Source organism: Marmota marmota, unplaced genomic scaffold, assembly GCF_001458135.2.
Source record: "Marmota marmota marmota unplaced genomic scaffold, marMar, whole genome shotgun sequence".
In the NCBI taxonomy this organism is placed as follows: Eukaryota; Metazoa; Chordata; class Mammalia; order Rodentia; family Sciuridae; genus Marmota; species Marmota marmota.
This window is the reverse complement of record NW_026000196.1, coordinates 16,969,929-16,983,771: the sequence shown is the minus strand read 5'-3', so window position 1 is coordinate 16,983,771 and position 13,843 is coordinate 16,969,929. Positions and strand designations below refer to the sequence as shown.

Genomic DNA, 13,843 nt, shown 5'->3' with positions numbered 1-13,843 from the left:
ACTTTAATATTTTCTCTGTCCTATTGAAACACTAAGTGGTACAACAAGCATTCAGTAAATAAATATTATAGTAAAGATATGCGAGTTAGAATACTAAACACAGAAATTTACTTTGAATTACTAACAAAATGTCAAAAAGAGTTTGAGCTCTTAATATCAAACACCTTTTACAAAATGCCTAAATGCGTATCTAAAGCTATTTTCTACCATCCTTCAAAAATTTTTTTAAATTTTTTTTTCAGTTGCAGATGGACACAATACCTTCTTCTTCTTCTTCTTCTTTTTTTAATGGAGTGCTGAAGATAGAACCCAGTGCCCTACACATTGGAGGCAAGCACTTTACCACTGAGCCACAACTCTGACCCTCAAAATGTTTAATACCTCAAACATAACATAGGTAGGTTTTTTATTACTTCAAAGTAATAACAAATTTTAAATACTTAATTCATCTATACAAATGTAGAAATGGCAATAACATCTTTTAATTATGTTTTATGCAATAATCCTATATGAATGGAAACATAAAAAGCAAGCTGATTTTTAAAATTCCTGCACAAATATTACTTGTTATTTGTTTCTTCTTCAAAACATCAACATTTTTAAGATTTTCAAGCTAGATTCTATAAATAACTTAAGGCCAGAAATTACACAAAACAACGAACTATTATAGGAAAAGAAAATTTCTACGAAAGCAAAGCATGACAGAAAAACATTCTCCACTGAATTACAAGAAGTAAATTCTAACACACACAATTAAGCTGTAGTCTATTCTAGAAAGCTAAAGCACAGTCTATTTATCAAGTCTTAAAAATTGCTAGCATTTATAAAAATATATAAAAGATTTACCTGCTAATGTTTTACTGCTAATGAATTAAAATAAGAACTACAACAACCATTCTTTAAATAAATAAACATAATCTCATTTCTTCTAAACATATAGTAACATTCTTCAAAGAACATCCTTAGGATACACAATTATCAAAGTACATGTTAACAATTGTGAGTCAATTAAACAAAAAATGTGAAAAATCCTCATGTATGTACTTACTTTCTTAAAATACTACCATTTGAAACTTCACAGGCACGGCCCTAATTCCATAATTATAAGTTAAAAAGCAGAGTTCTGGCTAATCTAAGCAAAGAAGATATCTTCTATAGAGATTTTAGATCCTTAAGTAGTCTTTTTCAGAAATAAAATAACTTAATAAATAAATACTGAAAACTGGGTGTCACCTGAATTTTAACATATCTGTTCAAAGTGCCAGTTTTCAAAAATTACATGTTTCCAATGGATCTTTATAAAAGAGAACTATTTCACCATTTAAAAATATCTATATATTTCACTTTATTAAAGCATACACAGAACACTGATGAAAATGTTAAATACCCAGCACCACCATTTGCTTTAAATAATCTTCTAGTTCTAATTACAGTATAAAAATTTATATACTGAATGATTACTGTTTGGTAGGAAATATAAATATTGGGATTCTAAGGGCCTTCAAAGCCTTACTAAAGTGTATCCAACAAAAGGACTTCTGCAGTAAAACAATAATATACCCAACACATCATCTTGTTAAGAAAAAAGAAGCAGGATGGTCATTTACCATTATCTACCTGGGTCTGGTACACAGTCATGATATATTAGTGAAATTAATAAAATATGTAGAGATAATTCAATATCTTTACTCCTTCTCTCTTTTCTCTTCCTTTCTCTGCAACCCCTTTCAAAAATTGCCATGCAGTTCTAACACACTTTCTTGCCTGAGAATGTAAGACAATGAAACCTAGCAAGCTATTTTATTAAATTCTTTCAGTGACTAGGCAAACCACCAGGTTAAAGTCAAGCGCCTAAATACATCATGAGATGGTGGTTTACTTCTCAGGTATTAGCTAATCTTATTATTAACATTACACTACAGCTATACTTAGCTGATCTGTCTTCATAAACTGGAGAGTGCAGAAATTGTCTTAATTTCCACCTAAGTTGCCCTTTGGACATAAAATACCTTCCCTCTATCCCATTCCCTTCTTCAACCATTTCCTGTTAAAAACTGGTGATACGGTCACCTCTAGAGGAAGTTCACTCTAACCACTCTCCATCTCCTTTTTCTCTTTGGTCAAAAATTTGACCAGTGCAATGAAGGCCTTCCAGAATAAAAAAGAACACTTTATATCTACTGATGAGTATTAAAATAATTCCTGAACATATGGACATAAAAAGGGCACAGATATTGGTGAATAATCACAAGAAATGTCTTACAGAAACTTACATTACAAAGTGATATATATCATCCTTCCCCCACCCCCGAACTCATTTATTTATCAAAAACATCAATCTCTGATGGAGAAAAATATGACCTCAACAAGAAAAAACACACCTGGAGATGCATAGTTTCTTATAAAAAGCACATAAATGAAGACCAATAATTGTATGAAAAAATAATAATATTCAAATACATAGCAAAATAAAAATAGTAAAACTGAAATTGCAAGAGCTATGGTGACTGCTGTGTGAAGTGATGGTGCAGCGACATGTGGGAAGAGGAGGAGGGCCATGAGGATTGTGTGCCTCACCCTGTGAGTCATCATCCTGCTGCTTCAGGCTCTGTTAGGAATAAAAGAGCAGGGCAGGGGGCTGGAGGTGGAGGAAAGCTTTGTCTTGTCTTCAGATGCCTCATTATTTTTTCCCTTTCCCTGCCGCTCCACTGCAGCCCTGTAAAACATTAGGCAAGCCTCTTAAAACACTCCCTGTCTGTTCCAATCCTTATCTATAATATAGGGGGGAAAGTGATTGGCTCCAAAAGCCTCTCTGAGGATATTTTAAACCTGTAAGAAAACTGAAGCAGAATCATGCCTTCCAGTTCTACCGGGTCAACACTAGATAAGTCAGTTAACTTTCAACCAGATTCCATCTCTTACCATGCTCCCACACCTTTCAAGAAGCAACCATTAAAGGAGCTACATTTGAAGAAGCTCTTATAACTATGTAGAACTGAACTGAAATGTAACCTATTAGAAATACATATCCTAGTGACAACTGGTATACTATTTTGAATGGCTTTTTAAAAGGTTTAAATAGTTACAATTTATGCTTGCTCCCCACCTGTAATCATTTCAGGAGATATTCTTGGGGATAAAAATATTTAAAAAGCTGAATAACCATTGCCAAGATATTGTGTATTAACTTGAAGCTTTTGGTTTATAAATGCACTTAGGACAAGTTAATATAAAATTGCTTAGACTTCATATCAAAATGAGTTTCTGATTCAGTAAGTCTTGGATAGGGCCCAAGAACTTGCATTTCTAAACAATTCTCTGGCGATACTGATGTTGCTAGACAGGGTACCACATTTTTGAGAATCATTAATTGTATTTAATATACTATTGGCACACTTTTACTATTACCTGTTTTTGTTACCTATTTGATAGGTACATCTTATATTGATTCCCTAGTGTTCTTTAAGATCTTATTTTCAAATTCCTTTGCAATTTGAAGGCAGGTGAAGATTATTAAGATTCAAGAAGGTAGACTTTCTTCAGAATCCAAGTTATCATCATTCTATTTCACTTATATCTGTGACTCAATTTCATCAACTATGAAATAAGGATTCTACAATATTATAAAAATTAATTCATTAGAAGAGTAGCAGAGTATATGAAATGCTTAATAAATGCTATTTTTCTTGTTGCAACTACCCTCATTAATTTTCTGTTCATTATTAAGGAAAACTCATTTATAGTTGCTAAATGTTATATATGATTGATATGTGTATAAACTCTAACTTATTTATAGTGATACGTTTCAGAGCTTCACTGAATCCAGTAAACTGGGAAGCAAAGAAAGAGGATAATGTCAGAGACCTGGGTTCTGGTCTGACCCTGCCAATTTCTTTTACAGGACTCTGGGTAGGTCATTTGAGTCCCAATTTCTATTTCTAAAAAAGCTTACCTTGGATGTGAAGATCAAATGAGATTCTGCAAATGGAATTTTTTTAAAAGTGTTATGGTATTCCTGTGATGAAAAAGAAATACCTCTATTTGGTAACACTTCACAAGACATTAGTAAGAGAGAGAAATGGTCATGGCCCCTGTATTTTGTCCTTAAATGATAGCACAATGATTTCAACTGCCACACGAGTTATTTATGAATGTTCTCCAATGCCACCAAGTCATCTTTTTTAAAAAATAGTATGAGCTGTAAAATTTAATGCTTCAACTATTTCTACAAAATGGCAGACATGGTAGCACATGACAGCAATGCCAGCAACTCAAGGGGCAGAGACAGGAGGATTGCAAGTTTAAGGCTAGCCTCAGCAACTTAGTGAGTCCCTCCAGCAACTTAGCTAGACCCTTACTCAAAATAAAAAAAAGGGCTGGGGATGTAGCTCAGTGATAAGGTGCACCTGGGTTCAACACCCAGTACCAAAAAACCAACCAACCAATCAACCAAACAAAAATATTTCTGCAAAATGAGAAAAAACTTAGTAACAAAAATAATACCATGTCTAATATAATAATTCATAAATTTATCATAATGTATTGAGAAGAAAATACAGAGGTCATAACATTTTCTTTGTATGTTTACATTAAATACTACTTTTTATAGGACTAAACAGATGTGTACCACCTACCTAGGGCTGTGGGTGTAACTCAGTGGTAGAGTGCTTGCCTAGCACTCTGTGCAAGACTCTTGAGTTCAATCTCCAACTCCACACACCAAAAAAGTCTGCCGCCTCTTTTTGTATTAATGCTTAATAACATGAAAAGATATGAACATCTTTGATGACATTCTTTGTGAATTGTTACCTACTGAAATATAGGAAATAGAGCTTTCAGATTCATAAATATATCCACTTGAGGGGAAAGCAGTGTACCTCAACTCCACAAGGAGAGAAGGTCCTGCTCTACGGACCCTTTCAAACCTCCTTTCCATCTGGCTGTTCATCTATATTATAAAATGATTTATAATAAACAGGTTAAAAGTCAACCAGTGTTTCTCAAGTTCTGTGAGCCACTCTAATGAATTCATCAAAACAAAGGAAGGGCTTGTGGAAACCCTGGTTGGTACCTAGTATGGACTTCACCCCTCATCCTATGGGCTCGCACACTAACTCTACTGATAGAGTGTCAGAACTTTACTGAATTAGAAGATACTCAGTGTCCACTGATAAGCTGTTTGGTGTATGGAGAGAAACCCCACAAATATCTGGTCACCAAATTTTGAGTGTTGAGTGTAGAAGTATAGGGGTAAAGTTTGTGTTCTCTCTCAGAGCTACACAATTAAAATAATATCAAATGACTATTTAATTATTACTGTATATATTTAGGTATTTTATTTGCAGACCAGAAATGGTTGGATGAGAATAAAGACAAGTATTATCTATAAATACATACATAACAACATAAAGTTTTCTTGACTTCAGCAAAGTCACCAATTATATTGTTATAATCAAGACTTTCACATAATCTGCACTCTTGATGCTAATGAGCTAAAAAATTAGAAAGTTAAATGTAACCATATTCATAGTGTAAAATTAAAAAATTATTTTCAAGCATTCAAATGCTATTTTTCTAAGGCTTAAACAATCTATTAAAATTAAAGTGTAAAACAAATTCCAAGTATTTAAGTTTATAGAAAGGTGACATTTTATTAAATATTTTGATAAAAATAAAACTATCAGTAATTTAAATGTTCAATGCCTATCTCAATATCAGTGTATTTCATGTGTCATGACTGCTATGCTGCTATGCCAGAGACATATATGTAAATCTAAGAGCAATGTGAAGTGTTTAGCACAGGAAAATGTTCCTCAGCACTAGGTGCAAGTGTGTTCTACTTTGAACTGATACATTTTTATATAAGAAAATATTACATGCACACTGAGAGGAAGGAATTGAGAAGGTAATCAATCTTTCTTTCATCTTCCCTAGTACTTTCACTGTTCAAATTCTCTCTATATTCTAAACAATGGTCTCTATAATCAAGAGTAGCACAACCCATAAAAATCAGTATTTTGCTCACCGTTGCTCTTTATTTCAATGACAGGACAAGAGGTATGGAGACATTATTTCCCTGGGATCTAAACAGTGTTTGTTATAACAGACATTTAGTTGCTCTTTATTTCAATGACAGGACAAGAGGTATGGAGACATTATTTCCCTGGGATCTAAACAGTGTTTGTTATAACAGACATTTAGTTGCTCTTTATTTCAATGACAGGACAAGAGGTATGGAGACATTATTTCCCTGGGATCTAAATAGTGTTAGTTATAACAGACGTTTAGCCTTACACTGCATACAGTAGGCAACTTTCTAAAATGGTTGTCAGTAATCCCATCTCCCAATATTCATGCCTTAGTGTAATCCTGTTACTTAGTGTAAGTTGAATTGGACCTAGTGACTTGTTTCTATCAAGCTGAATATGGCAAAAATTATAGAATGTCACTTCTGAAAATAAGTTATAAAAGATGTGACGTTTGGCTTGCTGGAACTCTATTGCTGGCTTTGATGGCTGAAGCTGCCATATTGGAGAGGTCCACCTGGTAAGAAACTGAGAGAGGGTGGACACTGGACAACAGTCAATAAGAACTGAGACCCTTAGTGCAACAACCCTTAAAGGTATGACTCCTACAAAATCAATGTAAGCTTAGAAGCAGATACTTCCCTAGTTGAGCTTTGAATCATTTTCAGATGTTACCAATGGCAATATTTTCACTGTAGCCTTGTGACAGTCCCTGAAGCAGAGGATTAAGCTAAGCTTCCCCCCAATTTCTGACCCACAGAAACGATGACATAACTTTTTTAAATGCATCCAATGGAATTTAAATGTCACAGCTATATGATATCAAGTATCATTCTTTTTAAAAATATATGTATAAATTATCAGCTGTTGATGAAACATAGGACATAAGGGAGTAAAACTCATTTTCTGTAGGAAATATAATATTCTGGAAAAGTAGTGTGTAAAGATTTTCAAATAAATGTCATTTTAAAGATAGCAGTGATACTCTTCATCTCAAATATTTTAGCCTTATAAGGCTCATTCTAACGGCAATCCCTTAATTTACTAATGTGTAAGTTTTCATTTTCACAGACAGTCCCTAATTGGTTTGACTTACAATTTTTCAACTTTATGGTGGTGCAAAAATAATAGGCATTCCATAGAAACTATATTTTTAATTTTTAACTTTTCTCAGGCTAGTGATATGTTGGTGCAAAACTCTCAGGATATTGGAAAGTAAAAGCTTGGCACAATTTGCAGGTAATTTATGGGTCTCCTAGGACATAATCCCATCATGAAGTTAAAAGACATCTGTAATTCAACTTACTAATGCAAGAAGTATATACATCCCCAAAATATTCAAGACCTTAATTTACAATGCCCCAATAAATTTAATGTGTCAATGCTATTAATTTGAAAAAAAAAACAAAGGTGCATAGTTTTTAAAATTTCACCAACTCTAGTGAAAATTCTAAAATTTGAAATTAAAATGTTGAACTAGTTTTAAAACACAGGTAATATAAAATAAAAAAGAGCAAAGAACACTATTCTGTAGGTGGGTTTCTAATATGTGTATTTATACATGAAATTGAAACACAGATAAATATAAACACCACAGCTACCACTGTTTATAATCACAATTTAATTAGCTACCAACTACCCAAATCCAAAATGCTTGGAACAAGAAATGTTTCAAATTTCAGAGCTTTGTTAGATTTTGGAATATTTTTATGAAATTTACTGGCTTAACAGCCCTATTCTGAAAATCTGAAATCTTTTTGAGTGTCATGTCAGCATTCAACAAGTTTCAGATTTTGAAGCGTTTCAGACTTTGTACTTTTGCATTAGGGATACTCATATAAGTTTACCGTGCTCCCAGAAAATATATTTGATCTAAACCCCACTGACATAATATGTGTGCATCCTTATGCTACAAACCCTGTAGATATGGTTAACAGCTCAGTTCACCCATCCTTCTTTTTACAGTACATCCCCAAAGGGTTCGTATGTAGGATACGATAGAACAGAATACATCTGCAGAAAACTACATTTTAATATAATCAAGATTATGAGAGGGTATTTTGGCAACTCAGGAAAAGTAAAGTTCTACTCATTTTATTTATTTTTCTTCTCTACTCATTTTAAAAGCTAACATATATGCAACAAGAAATAGGCAAAGTCATTAGAAGCCTTATGAAAGTTGTTAAAGAAGTTTGTTAGTGTCACTACTGATCATATTACATAAGGAAATACCCTAAAGCAGATCACGTCTTAAATGTTTGTGCCTCTTTTAACTCCTGATTTCCTCAGCCACATGTGATGGCTCAGGAGTCTAGAATTCCACTAACAAGTATAAGTTTATTTACATAAACAACTATAAGTTTATTTATATAAAATCTTCTGTTGGTAAAAGTGTATTTCAGGGACTTGTGAAACCATGGGTAGAAAGAATATTCTTTCAGCTTGAATTAGAAATCTCTAAATAACATCCCCTTGTAGAACCCACAGCACACAGAAGTCCTACGAATATTTTTGTCAAATGTATAGATGAGTATAAAAAAAGTTGCTTCCAATTACAACTTTTGGAAAGGAAAGTATATGAAACAGAAAAGAAAATAATTGTAATGGTATTCTAAAAATATCCTTATATATGAGATACCTGTAAGATACTTAGAGAGTACTGACCCATTTTCAATAATGGTATCCTGTAAATTCAGTTTGGTCCTCCACAAAAGTCCTAGTAGATGCACCAGTTATGAGCTATTACTACTGATAAAAAAGAACTCAGACACTTACATAAAAACTCGTGAGGATGCACTTGCTTGCATCATCTTCATATGTGAAAGAAAGCCTATCTTACAAGTCCCCTCCACTCCCACAGGGCTGAAGACCAAACTCAGGTCCTTGGGCATGCATGCTAAGAAACACCCTGCCACAGAGCTAAATTCCCAATCTCTTATCTTACAAGTTTAATAGTCACTGTTTTATAATGAAGACTTAGTAAGATTTTTATAAGTAAGTAATAAGAATAAAGTCTTCTAACTTATCTGAGCACAACAAATTTATTGCTTATTATCCTAAGTATATCCTATTCAATGTATTTTATATAAATTCAGAATTTCATAGAGATCTTTTGGTAAGAGTCCTGTTAGCTTGTATCTAAAAAATACAACTAAAAAGAAAATATCAAAATCCCAATTGATAATCAAACTGCAAAAGTTTTCTTTCATATTGAAACAGATTGCAGCACTCAGGAAAGTGTTAAATGTTTGGGATTTACTCTCTTAAAATTCGACTGTTGACCACAACAGAGATGAAGAATGAGGTGGTTTTAAAATTCTGTGAAGATTAAACCAGACTATATTCTTTAATTCTCTAAAAGAAGTAAGCTTTAGGCTGTGCGAAGTACCCTCAACTTCCAGGGGACAAGAACAAATGCTGCAATGAAAGAGCAGAGTAGTTAGGGTTAGGAGGTATCCCCTTCTATAATGAAACTAGCTAAAATATCTACTTGCTGATGTCAACAAAGTCAACTCTATTTCTTTGTTTTACTTAAGGCTGTGAAACTTTTGATAAGATGTTTAAAATAAGTAACTCATTTTAAACACAGTAGGAATACTCTCCATTTCAAGGAAATCCAGTTATAAATTCTCCTACAACCCTTACCTAAATGATCCCTTAGCTTATAAAAATATAACATATGCTCATGAAATACAAGAGCGAATCTACTACATAGTTCATGTTGCAAATAAGTGATAAGATGTGCCATAAAAGCTAATGTGACAAAATAATTCACAAATGACAAACATAATTATATTAAGGGAATATGGCTAAAGATAAAACCATATAGTTTAATCAAAGTGATCAACAAAAACAAAATCAAAAACTCGCAACAGATTTCAGGGAGGTTCACAGTATTAACTTATAAAAGTTATCTTTTATAAACTTGAAACAGAAAGGAATTAAAGGAGAAAGTATGCTGGTTCTCCTTTTTGAAGGTTTTATTTTAAAATACTATTTCTGAGTTGAAGAAAATTCATCATAAAACTATGGGTAAATCAAGCTACAGAGATGAGTCCTAGCTGTACTTATACTATACTTTTACTTCTCATTTGAAACAACTGATTACTGACTAAAAAGTTGGATTTTTAATGTAAGTAACAGGATTCTTTTTTTCAATAACAAACTAAATCAATCACTCTCCAGAAAGGGACTGCTAAGGCTGAGAAATTTTAAAATTCATTTTTTAAACTGTAGCATAATCTGTGGGGACAAATAATTTAGATTCCCATACAATAAAATAGTTAAGTATTTTTCTCTAGCTTAATTTCAATCATTTGATATAAAATCTAGATTGGGTTTCCATATGTTCTCTTATACTTAGTTTTGCATCATCACATGGCTTCTCTACTTTCTCTAAGGAAATGTCTAATTTAAAAAATTATTTTCTAATATTGCAAAACTAAGCCAAAGGTTTTTGTTGGTTGGTTGGTTGGTTGGTTGATTTTTGGCAGAAATGGGGACTTAATCCAGGGCCCTGTGCATGCTAGGCAAGTGCTTACCCACTGAGTTACATCCCAGCCCCAATGTATCTCTCAAGTAATGAAAAAGTCCTTTTTAAAAAATAGAAATGAAACACTCTTGTAAATGCAAGCAAAAAGGCAAAAGTAACCAAGAAGCTAAGTTAAAATGTTATTATAAATATAGTACATGGAAAAGTTATTTTTTATAAAATTTGAAGCAGAAAAGAATTAAAGGGGAAAGTACAGTGGTTCTTCTTTTTGAAGGCTTTATTTTAAAATACTATTTCTGAGTAGATGAAAATTCATCCTAAAAAGAATTCCTTTTCTTTTTCACTTAATTAGGTTGGCAAAACCATAAGAAACACTAAAAAGGGCAGTGGATAAACAAAAAAAGGACAAGGATTGTCCCTCACTCCCAAAAATGTAGTATTAATGAAATAAATATTGTTTATATAATTTTCTTTCTTTTCATTAGTATTTATTTATTTTTTAAAGGTAGAGTGTTATTTCTTTTTTTAAATATTTTTTAGTTATAGATGGACACAATATCTTTACTTTGGTTATTTATTTTTATGTAGTGCTGAGAATCGAACCCAATGCCTCACATGTGTGAGGCGGGCGCTCTGCCACTGAGCTACAGCCCCAGCCCTTTTCATTAGTATTTAAAGTTGTAAGTTACCACTGACAAAATGAAATGACTAAGATTTTTAAAATTATAACTTCATCTTAACCAAAAGTGATGGTTTCTTATAATAATTTAAAAATTCCTATAAAATATGTAATCACAGATGAAATGTTAGATTATACTAGTTAAATGTTAGATATATAAGGTAAAACAGCCCACCTTATTTTGTTTGAACAAATAGGATATGTTTATGCCATAAGTGAGTGTTTATATATCCATTTTCAATCCTTCTAAGAAATAATTCAGAGAAAAGATACCTCTACCTGATTTATGCTCTGTATGTACAAAGTAATCTGAGTTACTCTTATTAAATGCAAGATTCAATTATTATTTGCAATTCATACATTACTAGATATATGTGTTACCTCAACAATATCCGAGTTGGTTCTGCTTTCATGAGGCTCATTATATTCTGTATACTTGAGAAGAACTTTGTCCATATCAGTGCTGGCATACTGAAACAGTTTGTTAGAGCTGTTGAAAATGATGAGTGCTATTTCACAGTCACAGAGCACACTAAGTTCATAGGCTTTCTTCATCAACCCAAACTTTCTCTTTGTAAAAGTGACCTAGACAATCAAAGAAAAAAAGTATATTTTATTAAAAGCATTAGTAGTACTCGAAATACAGACTATTTTGAAGATGAATCTTCTTATAATACTGAGCCAGATTTCAAAGATGGAAAAGTATTCTACTCTCACATTTCATATGGGCCTTCTCCTTCCCCATTCTGCCAGCCTTACATATTTATCTTATATGTCTAACAGCTCTAAAAGGGAAGTCTCCTCTCCTTCTAGAAGGTATTCCTTATCTTTTTTTTTTTTTTTTTGGCTATGACTACACCATAGAAGGCAAAGAAACAGAGAAGGAAATAGCTGACCAGTGGTCCCTTATCCCTCATCTTAAAATTATTATCACCAAAACCCCTAATCCCTCCATCCAGGTATCAATCATCATCCAGGTAATCAATCATCATCCAGGCTTTAATGTCTAAACAACTAAGTAAATACACACTAACTCATGCTTTCCCTCATTCCCAAATCTACTAAAATTCAGTCTAGGATCAGCAAGTTCTCTGATGTTTTCAAATTCTTCTTTTAAAATTTATTTCTCTAATTAAAATCTGCTGCCTGAAGACTCTCAAACCGATACCCCAATTTTTTTCAGTTTGTTTCAAAATATTACTTGCCTTATATTCAAGTCCCCTAGAAGATAAATCCTTTTACCTTCCTATACTTTCTTCCAAATTATTTGTCCTTCCGTCCCCTTCAAAGCCCTCAGATATTTTTAAGCCTATGCCATGAAATCATACCAACTTATAATCCTCCTTTTGGTGAGCACAAAGCAATACCCACCACCACCTCTTTCTCATGCAGTATTACCTGATTACTCCCCACCCACACACTTTACTTTTCTTTCCAGTTCTGCTCTGCTTCTACCCCTGGCACCTTGGCCTCTCAGTTTCTTTACTTGAAAATCTCCAGTGATTTTACCTCTAATACATGTTCATCACCTATTCCCTTTGTCACACCCTCAACTACACCACCACCAATAATCCACATTACTTCCAAAATCTCAAATTCATGAAATCTATTTTGACAGTCTCCTCTTCTGCTCTATTTTCTGTTACCTCTCCAGATATTTTTTTACCTCATCAAGTCCTCCAACTGTTTTACCTTACCACTTTATTACTACAGATTGAGTAACCTTTACCCAAAATGCTTGGGACCAAAGGTGTTTTGAATTTGGGCTTTTTTGAGATTTTTGGAACTTTTGTACATGGGACCTCAGTCTAGACACATAATTCATTTGTTTTTATACACACAGTCTGAAGGTTAATTTTTACAACACTTTAGTCGATCTTTGTTTTTATTGTGACTTATCTTACATGGCCAGGTGTGGAATTTTCCACTGCGGTATCATGTCAGTGCTGAAAAAGCTTAAAATTTTGGACTTCTGATTTTCAGGTAAGGGATGTTCAACCTGTATTTATTCTCATGTATTTTCTTCTCTTTTTAGATTTGATGACCCAACACTACTTTCACTCCCTTTCAAACACTTCTAATGTCTCCTCTTCTCTCATTAACATACTTTTCTGACACATTCACCAAAAAGAAACTGACTTCCTAAATATACACCAAAATATCCCTATGTCTTTAAGCAAATAGTTGACAATTTCTGGCAACACACCACACATACACATACCTGGTGTGACTGAACTGATGATCATTAAATCTCAATTAACACTCAACGTTGCCTGACATTCCTAACATCACTTGATTCATTAATCCATTCTTCAAGTCAACTGTTCCCCATCTTCTCCAACTCCACTCTCATAATCTTTCTTGAAATCATTAGAAACAAAAGAATCACCTCATCTTTTCATCACTAAATCTATCAGTTTAACTATTTCATCTGTACCTTTCCCCACTCCCTTCTTTGCAGTTATTGACATATCTGCACATTATGGTCCACCGTGGCTTTCTTGCACTCTACTAGATCAAATACCAGAAGTACATAAACATGCTCTAGCATTTCCTTCCACTCTACATTGCTCCTGCAGTAATCAATCTCTTTGCTCTCTACTTCAGAGTAAAGTGTTTAAAAGAAATGTTTTAACATTTGTTTTA

General features: G+C 33.1%; 1 protein-coding gene across 14 annotated transcripts in view; it reads right to left on the bottom strand.

The window, feature by feature from the left end:
- The window catches only part of Mef2a (myocyte enhancer factor 2A), a 156,319-nt gene that overhangs the window by 59,491 nt on the left and 82,985 nt on the right, over positions 1 to 13,843 (bottom strand). For 13 of the 14 annotated variants that reach the window (XM_015493119.2, XM_048790345.1, XM_048790352.1 and 10 more), the window contains one exon: positions 11,579 to 11,782. In XM_015493119.2, coding sequence (XP_015348605.1) covers positions 11,579 to 11,782 — 204 coding nt within the window. Of the gene's footprint in view, positions 1 to 2,577; positions 2,717 to 11,578; positions 11,783 to 13,843 lie in introns of all 14 variants that reach the window. The other variant, XM_048790353.1, reaches the window with a different exon arrangement.